The 20038-nt window shown below is 41.3% G+C and overlaps 1 protein-coding gene across 2 annotated transcripts in view; it reads right to left on the reverse strand.

Moving 5' to 3' along the window:
• MYOM1 (myomesin 1) overlaps nucleotides 1-20038 on the reverse strand; it is a 73875-nt gene that overhangs the window by 1976 nt on the left and 51861 nt on the right. For both annotated transcript variants that reach the window (XM_075416398.1, XM_075416397.1), the window contains 15 exons: nucleotides 19389-19545; nucleotides 18430-18536; nucleotides 18264-18308; nucleotides 14283-14419; nucleotides 13125-13269; nucleotides 12450-12509; nucleotides 12121-12188; nucleotides 11451-11564; nucleotides 10695-10782; nucleotides 9746-9784; nucleotides 9547-9652; nucleotides 7577-7740; nucleotides 6090-6126; nucleotides 5752-5774; nucleotides 4077-4132 (listed from right to left, as the gene is read on the reverse strand). In XM_075416398.1, the coding sequence (XP_075272513.1) occupies nucleotides 4077-4132; nucleotides 5752-5774; nucleotides 6090-6126; nucleotides 7577-7740; nucleotides 9547-9652; nucleotides 9746-9784; nucleotides 10695-10782; nucleotides 11451-11564; nucleotides 12121-12188; nucleotides 12450-12509; nucleotides 13125-13269; nucleotides 14283-14419; nucleotides 18264-18308; nucleotides 18430-18536; nucleotides 19389-19545 (1346 nt within the window). The remainder of the gene's footprint in view (nucleotides 1-4076; nucleotides 4133-5751; nucleotides 5775-6089; nucleotides 6127-7576; nucleotides 7741-9546; nucleotides 9653-9745; nucleotides 9785-10694; nucleotides 10783-11450; nucleotides 11565-12120; nucleotides 12189-12449; nucleotides 12510-13124; nucleotides 13270-14282; nucleotides 14420-18263; nucleotides 18309-18429; nucleotides 18537-19388; nucleotides 19546-20038) is intronic.

The raw sequence follows: 20038 nt of genomic DNA on the forward strand, positions 1-20038 counted from the left end.
AACTTAAAAGTTATTCAAAGTAGAGCTGGGGTTTTTTAATGGAAATTGAAGAACTTTTACTTCAGCGAACATGGTCTTCAGAGGTTCACTAGGAATGAACTAAGTGATACATAAGGAATGGACAAGTTTCCACTTGACTGGAATCAAGTGTCCCTTACTTTTTTTTTAAAGGCTTTTGATAAAAATACATCAAAAATAGAGACAACTGAAGAGCACTCACACTGTTGGCCATGTAGGCTGTCATGATAAAAATCTACCGTGAGAAATCTGTTTAATAGGCTACCTTCCCTTCACCTCTCTGCTTCTTGTCTGGTAGCATGATGGTGGAAGATGGGACAGAAGACAGATACCCAGAAGGTTGTTGAAATGAGTGAACAGAAAAAACATATACCTCTATAAAAGTGAAAGATTTGTGTACCTCTGACAACAAAGTAAAAATGAAATAAATCCCACATCCCCTAAGGACCAAAATGAGAACAAAAGGGAGGGTGAAGTCTTTCCTCCATCAACAACACATAGTTCTTGGTACCGAAGGAAAGGCAGATTCCAAGTGAGAGGTGGTTACGGCGTGGTGGAAATGGCCTCTATCTCATTTCCTGCAGCATCTACAGCTGGTGACCACGTGGGGCTGTTGGCTGCTTTCTCTCATAGCCCATTGGTGTGAATGTGGTTTTCATTGCTATATCAGTCCATCTTTTTGAAAAACAAGGGGAAGACAAGAGGTTTTACGTTTCGCCCTCTTTCTTATCGCTCTCAATACAAACGTACCCTCAGCCTCAGCCAGGTGTTCCATGTGGGTCTCTTCAGGTGCTCAGTATTTCTTTATTGTCTTCTGATTCTCTAGCAAGAAAGACATCACCATCGAGTGGCCCCAGCTGCCACTCCAAGATGCTAATGAGCTGATGTCCGTGTCCAAACAGCTGTATTAGGGGCATCATTCAAATCTCAGGTGTTTGAAGTGGTGTCAGTACTGTTTAATTCAAAAAGGTTCAAGCAGCAGTGACTATTCTTTTTTTCTTCTAAATAATTCCTTAAAAGAGCTGCATTTTGATTAACCTTGCATCACTGCTTTCTGTTTTGACATCTGTGCTCATCTTTATCTTCCCAACTCTTATTTATTTTCCAGCTACTAATACTCAGAGATATATCGTATCATTCACCACGCAGATGCTGAGATCTTTGGTTTTCCTGAAGATAATTCCATAATTATGGAGCCTTAGCCAAGGAGAAGTGATCACCCACTGTGACTGCACCTATCTGTTTCAGATTTCCTGTTCTTTGGGCAGATTGTTTTTGCTCGTGTTCATAAGTTAATGCATATCTTTATTACTCACAGAAACCCCTGATTATAATGCTGTATTCAACCTGAAATTCGTATCCTGGTATAACAGTGTGTCCTGTCCTCCTGAGGGCAAGAGGTACCTTCCCTCTTCAAGATAATCCCCGTTTTCCAGGAGTTGTCTGGCTCTGATGATTGTTGGGGAGGCAAGGGAAGGACCAGAAACCTGTCTAGATGTGGTGGTGAATGAAATCTATCAGGAGATCTGAACTATCTAAAAAATCTTGGTGACTAAACCCCATCTCTTTGAACTGGATCTCAGTATTTCAGAGCTCCACACAGAAGTTCTCATGAGTCCAGAGCTGGGGCATTGAGGGATGTGCACTTGGCAGCAGGTGCAAGAGCCTTTGTGTCCCCCCTACCTTTTCTGCCTTTCACTGCAGATTATCACGAGGAGAGTAGTACAGGTGGCAGAGGGAAATGTGTCCGAGTATTTCAAGTATTGCTGTTCCTCTTGCGTACTAGCACAAACTCATTTTCAGGGGTGGGTTTGGCTAAGATGCCAGTGAGTGAAGTGAAGCAGCTCAGTCATGGGAACCTGCTCCCTTCTTCCAGCCTACCTGTGAGGGCACCTGCCACTGTCAGAAGGGTAGAATGGGGAATTGGTGGGGAGGTGGATGCAACGTGTTGCTTCTAAGTCTGAAAGTGCCTGTCTATCAGAATCTTAAGCCTCTCCCTTTAAAAATAAAACCCCTTACTCACATACAGGCCTTCATTTAAACAGCCATTTAAATTAATTTGGCCAGCTGTACACAAAACTTATGCTAGTATTCTCTGTCAGGTCAAATTCCTCCCTAATATGAACTGACAGCCTTTTCCAATTATATTGCACTGCTGAAGAGCATTTATGCCTATCAGCGGAAGCCTCTTAGGCCATCTGGAACGCTGTTTGATTAACACTGGGTAAACAATAGTTCATTCCTTCTCACACATATCCTTCAGCTCACATGTAAAAAGTAATAAATAGCATCATGGTCACGGTGTGAAGTTAAAGTTTGAGATATGCGTATGCTTGGAAGTTCAATCTAGGGGTACCAATCTGTTCATATAACTCTGTAGTTATGGCTACACTTGTGTTCAGAATCAAAGCTTGTGATTGCCAGTTCTCTGCTACCTCATTTACTGTTTTTCAAAATCCTTGATGATTGTGCAATTTGCGTAAGTTACACAACAGCGGACTGCTTTGCCCTCTCTCCAGCATGTATGCAAACAATAGACAGACGAGCCAACACCACCCAAACAAGCGCTGTTTTCCCTGATTGCTCTCTGTCCTACTCCGTTTCTCAAAACGATTACCTACTGAATCCAGAAACATAAGGTCAAAGATATTTGTCTCAAGTTCTGGGAGTTTTTCAGTCACTTATTCAAACATCACAAATGTCCTTGCTGTCAAGGCCAACGCGTGTCTGAGTAATATTTGGCAACTCATTTTTTACAAACTCCCTTTTTATAAACACTACACATTTTGCTTTAGTGAACTCATACTCTACTTGGTATCAACCCTCTTTTGGCAGAAAGCTTAAAACTGATAATAGCCACACAAATTTATCCCCTGCCAAAGCAGTACGAGAATCTCATCTCCAAGAACAAGCCTCTGCAAATTCAGTTTCTTTGTGTCTTCTACCCACAGTTACAATACTCATAGGAGTGCTTCTTACTTTTACAGCATTTCCCAAACTGCTAAATCCTTTAATGAAAGGTGTAATCAAATGTTCTTTCATTTTGTAATGCCAAGATACCTAATTTTCCCGTAAGTGCTGCAGTCTACTGTCTGTTGGCTATGTTGTATCTTGCATTGTTGAGTGATTCAGACAGATTTTAGATGCTTAGCACTTGTGCTCAGCTTATAATCAAATACTTTTAACACAGCTGACCTACTTGCCAGATAAATACAGAAATATCAGGAAGCTCTCTTACTGTAGTTGTCATGTTATAGGTTTTCAATAACATTCACGTGCCCTATTTCAATGTTCTCACGTGCTGTAAAGAGGAACTGGCTAGTGGCAGACCAGCGGGAAGTGACGAGCAGGCACTTCTTGGTGTCAGCACTATTAAGCAGCAACTTGTGCTGGGAAAAGTTTGTGAGATTGAGAACTGACTTTCTGGGTCATCTGTTCTGTGCTCAAGCGTCGATGTAGCCCTGTTCCTCTGGGAGTGCCTTACAATAATCTTTCGGCCAGACTCTGCTAATATAATCCAGTGTAACACCAGTGACTTCTTTTGACTTGCTTCCCATTTACCCTGATGAAATAGAGAAAACTTTCTCCTGGTGTCTGGATGAGAATTGAGTTGTTATGGTTTACAACTTTTACACCCTTTAAAAGCCAGCCTTGACAGGTGTGACTATCTTGCCACATTTCAAGGAAGTTAACTGCAAAAGACATAGAATGACTAGCTGTCTTGCAAAGAAGGAATTCAACTTCCCTGATACCCTGTTACCAAAAAATCTGTGAAACCTGTGCATGAATTTTTAAAGAGCTGGTTATATAAGGAGTTTTAGTCTCAGCTCACATTGTCATCTCACTTTTGTCTAATGCTTAAGAAAAGACACTGCCCTGAATACATAAACCCATCTTTGCAAGACCATTGAATTATGTACAGAAGGCAGGGGATGAATAAATAATATAGCAGATTTTAAAGATGGAATCTTTAAAAAAAAAGGTGACGCATTTTCCCATCGTTGAAAGGCAGTCAAGCTGTTGGGCTGTTGTGCAAAGCTTCAGTCAATTTACTGTACCTTGCCCTCCTGGATGGTGACAACATCGGGCAAACCTCCAAGTACCCGTGCACGATCTGGAAATAAATAAACGTAATTTTCTTTAGTGTCTCAAAATCAACTGTGTCCCAGATTCTGTTTCCCCTCTAGATCTTTCCTTTTATCTCTTTTATGTACAACTTGTCTCTGGTATCTGTGCTAGCAGAGAACTATTCAGCATTCTTAGCACACCATTTGGACGCTGAAAAACGTTGAATTCACAGAAAAATGTGTTAATAGCTGGTGTCAGTCACTTACAGAGGGGAATTAAACTACATGTGCTGTGTCCTGCAGATTTTGCCATCAATTCAGTACTACTTCTGAGTGCACAAAAAAAATCTGAATTTTTGAGATCTGGCACTCTAAATTTTTAGTGTCATAAACTAAAAATGTTGTGTTTCCAAAGGGAAATGAATGACAGCTAATAAAGTGGTGAAGATTAGGTTTTGGTCTAAATACAAAGATGGTCTCAGTGACAGCACTGAAATACCACTGCTTTGTACCTATCTGGGTGTAAATAAGATTGATATTTGGGCTAGTTTTAAGCTCAAAGTCTGATCAGAATCATATATAAATACAAATAAGCTGATCACATCCAAGCTTTGGTGCACTTATTCCGGAGTATGGGTTTTGTTCATTACAAGTCTTGGTGGACCCTGGCAGAGGAAGGAAATGACTACACAGAATGTTCCCATCTAATGTATTCTGTAAAAGATGTGCTCTGGAGCACAGAGATAACAACCTTATGAGACCAGGAATGGGACTGTGTTACGTCAGCTAACATGCCAGCCCCTTATGAATGGTCCAGGGTAAGAAATTAAATGCCCAGGGCAGGGCTATTACTGATCACTTTGTGCCTTCTCAACTGGGACTCACAGGGATCGCTGTACACTTCCAAACCCTGCTCGTTTTGGAGTGTATGTCCAGGAGGAGTTAACTCAGAGCCCTCTACACATTTTTCTCCAACAACTTTTCAAATGCCATTTCTACCCTTGTTTTTATACAGGTGTGAAAGTCATCTGCAGTGGGAGAACTTTTTGATGTGTTACAGTTTTTCCATGCGTTTTTCTGTCAATAGGGAGAATACCGAGCTTAATAATTCAAGTTGAATTCTAATGCTTTATTCCTTAAGTAATTATTACATACTTTGGTTTAGTTGCTATGTTGGAATTGACACGCACATGAAAGTATCAGGAGATTCAGAGATCGGTCTTCAAGCAATGCAAAAGCTACTGTTGCTTTCTTACCCGTCTCTGTATGCAATGCAGAACCACTTGACATTTTAGATAGTTCAAAACTAGCCAAGTGATTTCCTCCATCTTTGAGAACAAAGTGACTTTTGTCCAGATAACATGCATGAGAGATCTCAGCAATAAAGATCATTTTTAGAGAAGTAATGAGAAGAGGAGCTTAGACTGGAAAAATCAACATAACCCATAACTATTGTGTGATTAGCTGCGATGTGTACCAACGTTAAATCACTAAAAGGTCACTCCCCTTGCTTGCCCTTAGTGTAAGGACAAATTCATCTTAGGATGAGCACGTGCACATACAGATGTATACATGCCCTCTCTCTCCTGACACACAACCTTCTTGGAGAGGAAGAAAACGTTCATGAACAGTTTATTGTAACTACTGTCAAAGAAGGCCCACTTACTTTTCTCTGCAATCGCAGCTTGCCTGGAGTTGAAAGAAACAAAAGGAAAGTGCAATTTCAGTTAAAATTTACTTAGAGTGATTGAAAAATAGCTTATCTTTTTAATTGCCTTTAATCAGTTAAGGAAAAACTCTGTCATCATTTGACAGTACTGCTTATTCTTCGTTACCTAACTGTTACATAAGAATCGCACCAAAGAAGTCACATGCAAAACTCCTACAGACTGCTGTAGGACTAAGATTTGTTTCACAGGATATATTTAGCTCCAGCACAAAACAAACAAATACTTCTGTTATTTTATGGCTTTCTTTACTTTATTTACATGCCATAATACTTACTTTAATCTCTGGAACTCAGCAAAGGCTTCATCAAATGCTTTACAAAGAGAAAATTTGATTTTAAAGGCAAGTTCAGAGATAAATTATCACAACTTCAAATTTAGAATGTAGAACGAAATTAAAAATGTAGACATCATTAAAGAAATATTAGTGTATGGATGCATGCATATTGTAGAAGCCCTAAACTGCTGACTGGTTCAACTGATAAAGGCCATATTGTATACAGCAGCTGTTGTATATACATATGCATGTTGTATATACGAATGCATAAACACACTTTTTTTTCTTCTAAATGTCAGGCTTTGAGACAAAGAGATAGCGGGAGAGCAATGGGCTGAAGCTATCTCAGGAAACAGAGGAAGAAACCCACAATACACCACCTAAATTATAGCTTATGGCAGTGGTCTCCCAAACCTTTTTGCTTGTGCACCCCTATAGGTAAAAATTTTTTGAGCATGCACCCCCAATATATTTTTGTTTATTTATTTATTTATAAATTATATGGATGTACTATTGAAGTTCTCATATTTTCTTCCTGCATCCCAGCAGATTGTCTTGCACACACCCCACTTTGGAGACCACTGGCTTATGGAATACAAAAGATCTGTGTTTTCCAAGTGCTTTTCACATCTGCTCTGCAGCATCGCACTGAGGGCCATGAAGAAACCAGACATCAAACTGCTCTCTCCTTCATAAATTCAGGCTAAGCTACCTGTCGGAGGTCAACCTCTCCTCTTTGAAAAGTAAGAAGAAATCTCTTTTTTTCAGAAAGTGGGAATAGGGCACAGTAGGAGCAACATGGAGATGATCACAAGGTTACTGCTGTTGCGCAGAGCCTTCAGACCCAAAGTGAAGCTTTATGGATGGGAACAGCTGGGAACAGAAACTGAGCAGTTTGGAAGGAGTTAATCTGTTCCCTAGGATCTGAGAGATCTTTCAGAGTAAAAGCTTCCACAGTCAACCCAAATAATTTTAGCCATTCCCCCAACAGCGCTTCATCGTGCTGATGAAAGGGACCAGTCTTGACATCTCTGAAGAATAAGGAGCCCTATTATATCCATCAAAGAAATGGAGTAGGAAAGTAACAGAACAAACGTGTCCCTCCCTTCCTCCTCCAAATATTACTTGGAAGGGAGAGATACAGAAGGCACTCAGTGCTACAACTTGTATTTAAAACTGCCAATCAATGCCAGCAACACAAGGGCTTTTGTAAGATAGCTCAGAAACTGGGCTGACGTCTCCGTAGGCAAACTGCAAGCGGGTATTTGGAACAGGAAAAAGCCGTTCGCAATTTATGACCCGAGAGCACAGGCTGGGGAATACAAATTGCAGTGTCCCCGCAGACACTGCCAGGCTGCTGTGTACACACAGAGACCCTACAACCCAAAGGGTTAACAGGTCTGTGGCAAGATCCTGCTATAGATGCTCCTGCCCAACCACAGCGTGATGCCCACATACAGATTGCGTTAGCAGAGGGAATGGCCTACCTTGTCCAGAAAGATCCACTGTCTTTTTGTGTGCTGTTTTACCATCAAAGAGTTCCATTGTGTATTTGCCTTTGTCCTGTGGAGTTGGCTCATTGATCTGCAACCAGATCTGCTCCCCGGTGACACCAGTCTTCACTCGGTCTGTAAACCTAATCTGGGTATCGCTGAAAAATACACAATATTACGTTTTCATTTCACTGGAGTATAAATGGGGTTTGCTCATGAAGAGTCACTGAGTATGTCTGCAGTTACTAAATGATTTCCAAGGTACTATAGTATGCCACCATATTTTGAAACTTTTGAAATCAAATTCTGATAAAGCTGTGGGCCAACAGGGCAGAACTGACATGACAGTCTTTCCCTGTTCAAGGTCCAGCTCTCCTCAAAGCTTGCAGCAAGGTTATGCATCATAGTCCATGACCTGAGCAATAGAAGAGTTATACAAATTCAGAACCCAGATCTCTGAAGGGTAATCCACACATCCTCAAATGTTCATGTTCTCTTCTTAGCACAGGTTTATTTCTGCTTGGGCAAAACAAAACTATCTAGGGCTGTAGCTACAAAACTTTTGTCACACACTGTCGCTTTTGTCACAAATGGTGTTTGCCTAGTCGGAAGTTTTTCTGATGCTCTGCAATGTTTTGGCATTTCCCATTAAACATACTTTGACGTAAGTATATCTTCTTCCACAAAAAATTTCAATTTCTCAGCTTCCTAGCTAAGCAATTGCCCTGGATGAGGAAAAGATATTAGTCAAATAAGCTACTGGTTTTCTTTTTATCCATAAACTGATAATTTTGAATATACTAGAGGGTCAAAGAACATTTTTACTAGATTAATATGATATGCTTCAAGACTAAATTAGTTACTAAAAATTAGAGAAAAGAGAGAGAGAAGGAGAGAGAGCAAAAACTAAGAGAGAAGGAGAAATCGAGAATACTTCGTATTCACTTACAGTTTTGAAATGCTTAGGACTCCTGTGATACCAGGTCAACATGGGTGCCAAAAAACAGGAAAACCTCAGACTGCTTTCATTTCTCTGACAGTGTTGGTGGTTAGCATCAGTGTCAATAATTACAGCCAGGCTGCTACAGCACATCCTGGGTATACTGTGCCTCATTTACATGAGCTTTACTGAGAGATCAGTAATTCAGATTCCATCCTAAAGACAAACTAGTACCATGTCCACAGGAAGTGAAGCAGCAAGAATAGTAATAATAGATTTGAAGCAATTCAAATATGTTATTACTGTTAAATCAAATCTAAGTTGTTTACTTCTCTGGGTTTTCCAGGGCATGCTGTTTGCGCTGGCTGAGAATGCACAGCTGTCTCGTGGATTTGGATATGCAACTCCCATTAATTTTATCGGGAGCTGGGCATTCAAATTCTTTTAAAAAATCTCAGTTCTTCTGTTTCTCTTGGTTAGGTTCATAGCTCTCACAGAAGGCGCTGTCTGGATTTTACTTCCCCAGGCACATGCTGAAACTTGGTTTGCCTCCTAAACATGAACCCATGCGTGAAGAGGACGTGCCCGCTTGTCCCAGTTTCTGTGAGTTGCAGCTTCTAGACAAGCAGACCTCTAGGCTAGGTATCTCTGAACCCATGGAGCTGGCCTGCTTTAAAGCTTGTCAGTCTCAGGTTATATTTGCATCACTTCTTAAAATTGGTTCAGGGCAAGATGCAGCTCCCACATGGGAGGTGGGAAGCGTGCTGAAGCAGCACAGCTCTGATGGCATCCCGTGGCGTGAGACTGTCTGTCTCACGAGGGAAACCTCAGGAGGGCCCTGCACCACCAACACCTGACTCTTGTACTGGTTTCACATGGCTGTAATTCACTGAAACTAACTCATATGAGAGAAGGATTCATGAGAGACGAGAAGAAACCTGGGCCTCGTCTCTCTCATATATCCAGGTTCTGAGTCTATAAAACCAAAATTGCACTGACTTTTGCAAAGCTTTTACATACTCACTTGTGCACCCAGCCTACTCTCAGATCTTCCACATAATAATTAACATAGGAGTACAGTCTGATACCCTCAGCTGTGCTCTGGATTTTCAGGTCTGTTGCAGATAAAGCTGAAAAAAGAGCACATGGTTTTATGCAGCCATGCAGCCATTCACTGAGTGTCACAATGAGTCATTCATTCGAAAAGAGAATTAAGTGCTTACCAATCCTTCTGCATACTTCATTCATCAGATCTGCAAAAGCTGTGGAAATAAAATCCAGAGACTAAGACTCTGTGTCTGCAGCTCAAGCACAGTCAATAATAGGACAAGCACTGGCTCTGAAATATTCTCCCCAGTAGGTCTGAAAAAGAAATCGGACCTATCCTATAAAGCGTATTAGAAATCTAAGTAATGCAGAAATATAGCCTGTTATTCCACAATTTCCAGACTTTATTTAACAGCAGCCTTGATGAATACTGCCGCAGCTAAACAAAACTATTTATCTTAGTCACCGCATTCTCCCAAAATTATACAGAATCCAGATGCAATAAGCTACATTGCTGTCCTACGAGGACAGGCTAAGAGAGTTGGGGCTGTTCAGCCTGGAGAAGACAAGGCTGCGGGGTGACCTTACAGCAGCCTTCTAGTACCTGAAGGGGGCCTACAGGAAGGATGGAGAGGGGCATTTCATAAGAGCGTGTAGTGACAGGACAAGGGGGAATAGCTCTAAACTAAAAGAGGGCAGATTTACATTAGGTATTAGGAAGAAATTCTTCACCATGAGGGTGGTGAAACACTGGAACAGGTTGCCCAGAGAAGCTGTGGCTGCCCCCTCCCTGGCAGTGTTCAAGACCAGGCTGGATGGAGCTCTGAGCAACCTGGTCTAGTGGAAGATGTTCCTGCTCATGGCATGGGGGTTGGAACCAGATGGTCTTTAAGGTCCCTTCCAACCCAAACCATTCTATGATTCTATGATTCTATGATTCTATATTTGAATATTAGTTGAAATGAAAAATCTCAGTTTTACTAACAAGATGATCTTATACAGAGGAGGAACAAAGCCACAGGAAGGTGCCACACACAGTTGCCTGTGTTACCCTGAACCTGCTTGCAGGCGAGCAGTCTGGCTGTCAGCTGGTGTGGCTGACAGCGTGCAGAAAGCGGCTCTGACCTGTGTCCTTCAGCTTCAGCTCGCTGGAGTCCTTTCCTCTGTCATCCTTCAGTATGACTTCATAAGTGCCAGCATCTTTCTTAGAAAACTGCAATATTGTAACAGTAAAACTATTCAGAATAGTCACTGTAGAAGAATATAGATTTTACTCCTGAACCCAGCTGACGCCCTGTCCCCATCCCCAGGGAGGTGCTCCATGCCCAGGGCTGGGGTTGCCCCGATGCCCCCCAGCTGCCCTGCTACTGGGATGGGCCTTGGCTGGGGGCTCCTGGCCTGCAGCCCTGGGGGACCACCCGGCCTCAACGGGCCCTAATGCTTGTTCGCTTCCTCAGCCAAAGAACAGAGAGCAAGCAGATGAAGTGGTGAAGGCAGATCACACCCCGCATCTGCAACAAGGCTGGGTACAGACCAGACCTCTCTGGTGACCCTGAGAGGGTGGTCCTCTGAAAGACTGAGTGACAAGAGCTTTCCAAATGCTATTCTCAAAGTAGATGTGGTCTCATTCTGTTGTTAAACTGACATGCAAAGGAAGTGACGAGCTTATTATCTCTTCTGTCATCATTTCCTGGAAACCTGAACGAGCAGCTATAGATAGACATTTGCTTTAGCTAAAACACAAACGCATTGCAAGTTTTTCCATTTTTAAAACCCACTTCCTTTTTTGATTGTTCTGCTGAAATATCAGATTAGATCGTATCTTTCATCTGAATGCGTAACACTAACTTCAGCTGAGGGCTAACAAGGACAGTCACTCACCTCTGATATCAGCAGAGTACACACGCCATCCTTAAAGTCATGTTCTTCATCTACCATTATCTCCCTGTCATCTTTGTACCACACAATGTGTGTTTCCTTCTTAATATTAGCCACCTGAGATGGATGAAAACCACATTGTAATTATTCTCTTCATTTGAGCAGGGGAAATTAGTGTTGCATGGGTCAGCCTGTTCGTGTGTCTCATAAAAGAACAGCAAGCTTTACAACTTGACTGCAGTGAGTTGTTGCAGGCCTTAATTTAAAAATGAGACATGCAAGAAGGAAAACAGCAGGGATGAAAAGAGAGAGAAAAAGACTGCCAACATCTTCAAGGAGTCCAAGGAACCAGTGGGTCCTGTCCAGGGGATTTCTACAAGCACAAACAGGCCAAAAATGAGAAAGTCCCAGGATTCACGAAGACCTGTCATTCCTATCCAGGTGGCTGACAGACCTGAAGAAAAAAAGTGCATGCTATTTTCCAAGGTATTTTGTGACAGGCAGTGAGCAGGTGCCCCAGCATGGTTAGCCGTAAGAGGCTCTGTTGCTATCCAATGTGCTATTGGGAGTACGGAAGCAAAGGGAATGTCCTAAGTCCCTTTCCCACCCTCACTAAGTAGTGGTAGGTCAAAGTGCTTTGGACATTGTACTCAGTGTTCTCCTTGCCCCTTACCTTACATTTCAACATCACATTACAGTCATCGGTAACTTCCCATCCCAGTTTATCCACAAAATGAGGACCTGTTTAAAATTACAGATATATTTTTAGGGATCACATCGGTGGTATTCACAATACAAAACCAAAGAGAAATGTGTTTTTCTTGACAAGAATACTGTTATATTTTAACATGGTTTGATTTTTCCTATTTCTCCTTCAGAAGGTAAGAAATCATATTACAGAACAAAACCATCTATTTCAAATTAACATACATAAATATAAACAAACTCTTATACTTAACAAACGAACACGTAAGTGATTCTTATAAATGTCTATATTATCACCTTGTTTCCTGTGCCACTCTTTTCTCTGGAATTCTGCTTCATCCCGCAGCTTCTTGAATACTAGGAATTAAAACCAACAATAAATAGTGAGGTTAAACATCATGTGCCATTTGCATGGTACTGACTGTCACTATGGCTGCTCGGTGCAAAGCTGTCCTTTGGAGGTCGGTGAGAATCCTGCCATAGGGTCAGGTTTTCAGGGAACATTTCAAAGTGCCAGAAGCTGACTGTGGCTAACCCAACTTTCCTAGCTGCTTCCAGTCATCAGGAGTTTAATGTGCCATGTTTGATGAAGTGTATTCCCCAATTATACAGCTAGTCTTTGCTCCCGGTAGGAAGGCAAACGAGCGGCAACGGAGTCAGCAAGCTCTAAGAGGTGCAGCTACTTGTTCCCACCTGAATGGGCGTTTTACATGGGAAATTTAGAAAGAATCCATAGAAATGTAAACCATGACAAGCTGCAATATTTTACATTTCTACAACAAGTCCCCTTCCTCCCAGCCCTTTAAAAATAGCAGTTCACACACATGACCTGTCCTATACAAGGCAGGCAAGCACTGTGACATGAACCACTGGAACACCTGTTGGTATTGAAAACAGTGGAAAGTGAAGATGACAACTGAGGTAGGCTCAGTATAATTTTTCCAGCCTACTGTGCAATATAGATTAGCTTACCATCGCCAATGAGCACAAGGCTAGATTGATTGGTTGCTTTTCCATCCTGCAGTTGGAAAGTGTAAGTCCCTTCATCCTTGTCCTCAAGTTTATCCATAATCATTTCAACAAGGCCGGTCTTCTGGTCCACCTTCATTTTATATTTCTTCAGGAATGGAAAATAAAGCAACAGTTAATGGATGCCAGAGTCAGAAAATATTTGTCAAACATTTGATGGTATCTTTAGGTGAAATTTTATTTTCTTTATTCATATTCCCACTATCTGTAGCTCCAGCTCTAAACATAAAATCAAATAAATAAGATACCTGTTAAAGGTGAAGTATATTTACTGGTGCTATACACACATGTGACATTCCTGTTGTATGGTGACTACTATGTTCTCTGTTCTTCTTGATTAGCAAGGTTTAGATTTGCATCTCTTCAGAATAACACTTTGAGGATGATTATATTTTTATAAGTTTTTGTGTAGAATGCTCCAACTCTGCCTTCTACCTGATATCATTGTTGCAACAAAAGCATGCCATGTCATGTCCTTGGGAGTAACAAGTTCTGCTGCTGGAATCAACCACTTGGGATTTTCTCCTTAACATAATAAGTTCCTCCAAACAGTGAAGAGAAGTGAGAACTGAGCACAGGGGTATGCTGGGGCCATAGACAAAGGAGATCGGATGAATCTGGGCTACTGCAGTGACTCCTTGAAGACCACAGTATTTGCTTACCTGAGGCTACCTTATTGCAGGAACTCTCATGGTGCCCACTAGTTAACAGAACATGTGGTACTCACGAAGGTGGCAGGAAGTCATTTAACTCCACTTTACAAACTGCATCCTGCAGAATTCAGCTGCAGCACAGAGTTACGGACAAAGTCTTTCTAATGATGCTTTCAATGACATGTTTTTTCTCATGAAAATGCATTAGTGTGGAACACTAGTTGGAAGTATATTGGAGAACTCCACTTTACAAACTGCATCCTGCAGAATTCAGCTGCAGCACAGAGCTACGGACAAAGTCTTTCTAATGATGCTTTCAATGACATGTTTTTTCTCATGAAAATGCATTAGTGTGGAACACTAGTTGGAAGTATATTGGAGACAGAGGCATTAATACTCATTGATGATCATAAAAAGGCAAACACATTTACACAACGAAAAGGCTTACCTCTCCATTGAAAATCTCTTTGTCATTAAAAACAAAGTTGGCCTTTGCATTGCCAGACAGTTTTTCAGCTTGCAACCAGAATCTCACTTCTCCTTTTTCCAAAATTTCCACTGCCAACTCGGAGATAAGTGGGACAGCTACAAAGAAGAAAGAAAAGAATGAAGCATACACTTTGCCTGTGCCCCAACAACCATTCTCTTATATAATTGGAATGCCACTTCTTCCTTTCATACTTGGATACTGTATGCAAGGTAACTAGCTTATGACAGCTCTTCACATAGACAGAATGCCTCTGCATCCACATATACATAGGATGACAGACAATATTTAATCCTTTTATCCTTCAGTCACTAGGTCTGTACAGACTGGAAGTGTTAAGGATTTGAGTTATGCCTCTCCATTCTAATACAAAGCTAAATCTATTTCCAAGCTAAACTGCAAGTATCTCTGCAGCATGATGTGAGTCTGTGTGGCGCAGACCCATGTTTAATGAGTCGCTTAACAATGCTACTGTAAGACAGTGAGTTGACTCAGTGGGAAAAAAAAAACAAAAAGCACCAAGCACGAAGCCAAATCAGAAAGTCAGCTGCTGAGCTGCAGGTTGGGAGATTTTTGTAAGCACTCTGATCCTTTGCTGGGTGGAACCTCTGTCTCCCAGAATTCACCAAGTATCTCAGCACACCCTCAGTCTCTCCAGTACATTTTGTTTACCTATGAATAATGGAAATCTCCTGCATATAGACCAATTCCTTATGTTAGTGGGAAAAAAAAATCATGTAGAGTACCGCAGGTAGTTTTAGTAGGTTTTTTTCATTTTTTTCTCGTTCCTTTTAGTAGAAGTCCTCAGCTTGCTTTCACTTTGCCTTCTTGTTAGGTTATCTTAATCAGCAACATTAAACATGAGCATTTAGACTGATGTTGGGGCATATTGCTCATTTTATTGGCTTCCCTCATTTTTAGCTGCCTTAGTGGATGCTCAAATTTTCAACAAAATCATACTCTAGGGAGGACGTATGCTGTATGTGAACTCTACCCCAATCTCCACTTTCACAGCAGTGTAAAGTCTGCATTGCAAAGGTGTAACATGGAACAGATGAGGACAATGTGCAAACACATTGCAAAATGCTTGATGATGTAGTCTGGTGATAGCGTCAAGATACACCTCCTCCCAGGCAAATCCCAGAACAGGGTTGTTTCTCCCTTCCAACAGAAAACCTGTTCTGTTCTATTCTATTCTATTCTATTCTATTCTATTCTATTCTATTCTATTCTATTCTATTCTATTCTATTCTATTCTATTCTATTCTATTCAGCTCTGTGTGTGCAAAGGCCCAGCTACAGCAGGAGAGGACTGGGACTGAGGCAGTGTCTAATTTCTCTCATCTTTCTATTTGCATCATCCTAAACGATTGGAGTGCCTTCTGGAGCAGAGCTGCCATCTTACCCCACTGCCAAACAAAGTTGGGTGGTGAGGACCCCTGCGTCTTCCTTTCCAATGCTCACCCCTTACCCACACCTCCACCCTCCCACACCCACATGTATGCTTTTGGAGCCTGAATGGCACAGGACCTGAGTCTGGTGAAAATAAGGCTTCTGGGAGGCGAGGCAATAGTCACAGGAAAAAAAAGAGAATTATGAAGAAGGCACAGGCTTTACTAGAGAAAGGAAAATAGTTAAAAAGGAGCCTGGAGGGACAGTGTTACCAGGTGGGAGCAGGACAAAAAACAATCCCACAGGAGTGTGCCCCAGCAGTGCACATGGTCTGTGTGAAGCTTCCTCACCCAGTGCATGACTTTGCTCGTAAAAAACAAAAGGAGCCTCATGCCTTGCATAATTTCTCAAAACAAAGCGACTGAAATGCTGTAGGAGCCAGTGGAAGCAAGAGAGAGAGGGTGTGAATAGACATCAGGCTGCACCGCTTTTGTCTCACTGTCAGCTCTACAGCAATTTTAAACCCCTACTTGATTTGCATGCAATTAACTATGAATATCTTAGTCTAACATGGAAGAGAGGAAAGTATCTCAGAAGCTGTTAAATAAAGGGCTGAAAGGATGCAAAAGGATTCTTTTTTGAGGAAAAGGCTGTTCACTCCCCAGCGCAAAGGAACTGGATAAATCCACGTTACCGTCCTCCATGAGCAAAAGTCTTATTTTAAAATATTTCCATAAGCATCAACAGACAGCTGCTTTAGGCATTTTCCAGCCATCATGCTTACGAGGTTTTACATCCTATTTGTATAGCATCACAAATTACCACAAGCACTTGACAGGGAGTCCTCAGGCAGTTGCTAAATTGAAGAAGTAGAACAATTTATTTTTACCTAGCACCAATATATTATTGCACCCATACATAGTTACATTCTGTAAGGCTCCGTTATTCAAGCAACCCATTTTCCCACGGAGTTATTTGCTGCAGATGTTTCTAAGCAGAAGTTACAATTAAATGCAGTTCAGAAGTACAAACAAAGCAACATACAAGAGCTCACATGGAACCAGAAATGCCTAGCAACTAATATTTTTTTAGAGAATTTGGATAAGCCTCAGATAGATTATCCAGAGAGATGACTAAAGTTTCATGATCCATAGGAGCTCATTATTATATTTCTAGCCTCAGAGCCAAGGCCAGATGTATCTCAAGCCATATTTGTAATTTTTTTTTGCAGTGTCCACAGGGCCTAGAGTAGCCAAAGCAAGTAAGACAGTTTCCTCCTTGAAACATTAGGGTATGTTCTTCAGTGATCTCCCTTTTTGCCTGTGCCTTCTGGAACCTCATGCACAGCCAGAAGTGCACTGTTACCTAACATGATGCAAAAAAGACAACACTGTCTGTGTCCTGAGGAGCTTATTTTGTGACATTAGTTATGAACACAAAGCGTGGAAGAGTACCAGTAAGAGAAGGGTGGGGGCAAGTAAAAACGTGCGACAGCACTAAGGTTTTGTGGTGATGACTGACTATCAGCGTGAAGAGATAATTTGGAGGAAACAACTGGGAGGAGTGGGAGTAAACAAGGGGATGCTTGGGTGGTCTTTAAGCTGTCAAAAGGTGATACAATATGTTGAGAAGAGTAGAGCTGATATGGAAAAACACAGAAAGAAATGAGAAAGAAAGATGATGTGGGCAAAAAGACAGGCCATTTCTGTGGCCAAGCTTTGACTGGGCTGAGAGGCACAGTGTGGGCTGAGTTGGCAGAGGTGCCAGCAGTGCGTGCGCAAAGCTGCAGATGTTAAAACATAGGGAAGAGTTTTAGTGTCCAAAATGAAGAAGAAGATAACATAGTGGGAGAAGACGAGACAAGGTTTAGGTCTCATCTTGTTGTGTGTTTATACAACAATTATACAATCCAATTTATTACTATTTATTATTTCTTTTTCAGTTATTGAAGTTACATTCCAATGAAAATAACCAAGTTGTGCTACTACCAGGATATCACAAAAGTATGGGAGGCCTGTGCAGTTGACAAAAATACCATCCCAGTCAGAAGGAAGGATGTTCATATTGTGAACACGTTACCAGAAAGAGGAGGGGAATGAATTTCAGCAGGAAAATTCTGTGTATATAGGTCATTACAGCTGAACTGACTACAATTGCCTGCTTTGTTAACCTTAAATTAACTTATGCTAACTGCAGCTGGAGTTAGAGAATTTTTCAAATGGCGGTTTTCAAATCAGATTAGGTATGCTGAGTAAGTATAAAAGGCTGTTCTGCAGAAGAAACAAAGCTGATGGGATACTCATTTTCCATCTGTTATACAGACTTATTATATGCCTAGACTGGTAGCCTGTAACAGATCAGGAAGAACAGCAGTAATACACAAATGTACTGGAAGAAAGAGGGGGAAAAAAAAGGAATCTTAGATTTTCAATTCAAAACCACTTTCACTGGAAATTACTGTGGGGACTTCCCTACCTGAGGGTGGCGGGAGCTTTGTGATACCCCACTGCATGCAAAACTCTCCCCTACAGACACGTTTGATTCACTTACTTGGGAACTTGTGTTCATGGCTCAGAGCAAGCAGGCGTTTCATTTCTGTGAAAGACATAACAGAAATAATGTAAGGTGTGCATGCCTTATACATTTGAGAGACACAGCAGCAGGGAAAAACAGATGTGAAAGTGAAACAGGCATGCTGAATAGATATTATGTCTACCTTCCTCATCAATTGTGTAGCTTGATGAAACTCCATCAGTGTCTGTAACAACACAAGAGTAAATTCCCAAATCATCTTCTCCAAGATCCTTAAAGGTAGCTTTTGACCTTTAGGAAAAAAAAAAAAATCGGTGAGGTCAGTCTCAACCAAACCCCTCCTTTATGTCTCTAACACCAGATGAATATAGTCTTGTATTAGCTCTTGCTCTGACTGAACAGGCCAATACAGGGCTCTGGCCAGTAGAAACCAGGGTAGGTCCTACCATGTGTGGTACAAATGGAGATGATGCAACTCTTGCTAGCTCAAGCATGCTTAAAAACATGTCATCGAGTCTTTGATAAGCGTGAAAGGATACTGTAAGTACAGGCTGATTCAACTTTCATGCAACACCAAGAGTGTGGTGTGCCACCGCTTCTTTCTGTGTGGTTTCTAGAACTAGAAGAGCATGTAGGCAGTTCAGAGGCTGAACCTGTGCATTTGTGATTTCTTCCTCTCTGTTAAAAGCCTGAAGAAACAGAGTAGGCTTGTACAGCATTACGGAAGTTACCAAATCAGGCCACGGTGACGCTGTCAGAAGAGAGTCCTGCTTACTCCAGCACCTTCGAAGATTGCAACAGTGTTACATGTCAAAAGTATTTTGCAAGCAGACAGATAATTTTAACCTTTGGAGATTTAAAATAATAACAATGGGAATAATAATAATAATAAAAACAATAATAATTTGCCTTGATTGACAGGTTATGACAGAGCACATATTTTCTCTCCCTATGCCTAAACGTAACTAAATTGCTTAAGCAGAAGGCCTGACTCATTCTGTGCGAGCTACAATTTCTAAATGGCCTTCCAGAAACAGAGGCAGATATAACTCTTACTGAGGTCATGCATCCAAAAGGATGGGTTTCTGTGACCAGCCTAGGTCTCTCAAACATGAGACTATTGCTGCCACCGAGGGTTCTTACTTTCCGCCTTTGGTATCAATGCTCAGTCGAGAGTCATCCTCAATTGGTTCATAATCCTTGGACCAAACAAACTTAGAGTGTGGAGACATCTGATCACATTCAAAGTTCAAGGAAATTACTCCATTGTCATCTACATCAACCACAACTTCCTTGGTTCCTGAAAGAGTAGAACAAGGTGATTTCGCTTTCTCAGAGAAGCCAGCAAACAAATTTATATAGGTATCACTCATAGGCTGGATTAAGCAGATCCTTGCCATTTTCTCAGGTGGCACATAAATTGCTGCAAACATTGGTGTCCTCAGTCTTTGATTCACAAGATCAGGTCTTATTCTAATCCGTAAAAGTAAGGAACAGATTAAAGAGCATTGTAAATCCACTGATTTATTTGAGCACATCTAAGCATACATGAGAGTTATGATATTTGCTCTGGAAAAACCTGAAGGGGAAAAAAAGAAGCAAGCCTCTAAATTCACTAAATGTTTGAAATATTAAATAGCAATATTTTCCATGGTAAGGGATAGTCAGAGCTGTCATTCTGCATCATGAATTTCTTATTCCCTAATAAGATAACCAGTCTAAAGGGAATATCGTGCAAATGCGGGTGTTTGAAGAAGTGCAGGAGGTAGAGGAGGAAATAATCCAGGTGCCCC

The sequence above is a fragment of the Opisthocomus hoazin genome, chromosome 3 (genome assembly GCF_030867145.1).
Source record: "Opisthocomus hoazin isolate bOpiHoa1 chromosome 3, bOpiHoa1.hap1, whole genome shotgun sequence".
Lineage (NCBI taxonomy): Eukaryota > Metazoa > Chordata > Aves > Opisthocomiformes > Opisthocomidae > Opisthocomus > Opisthocomus hoazin.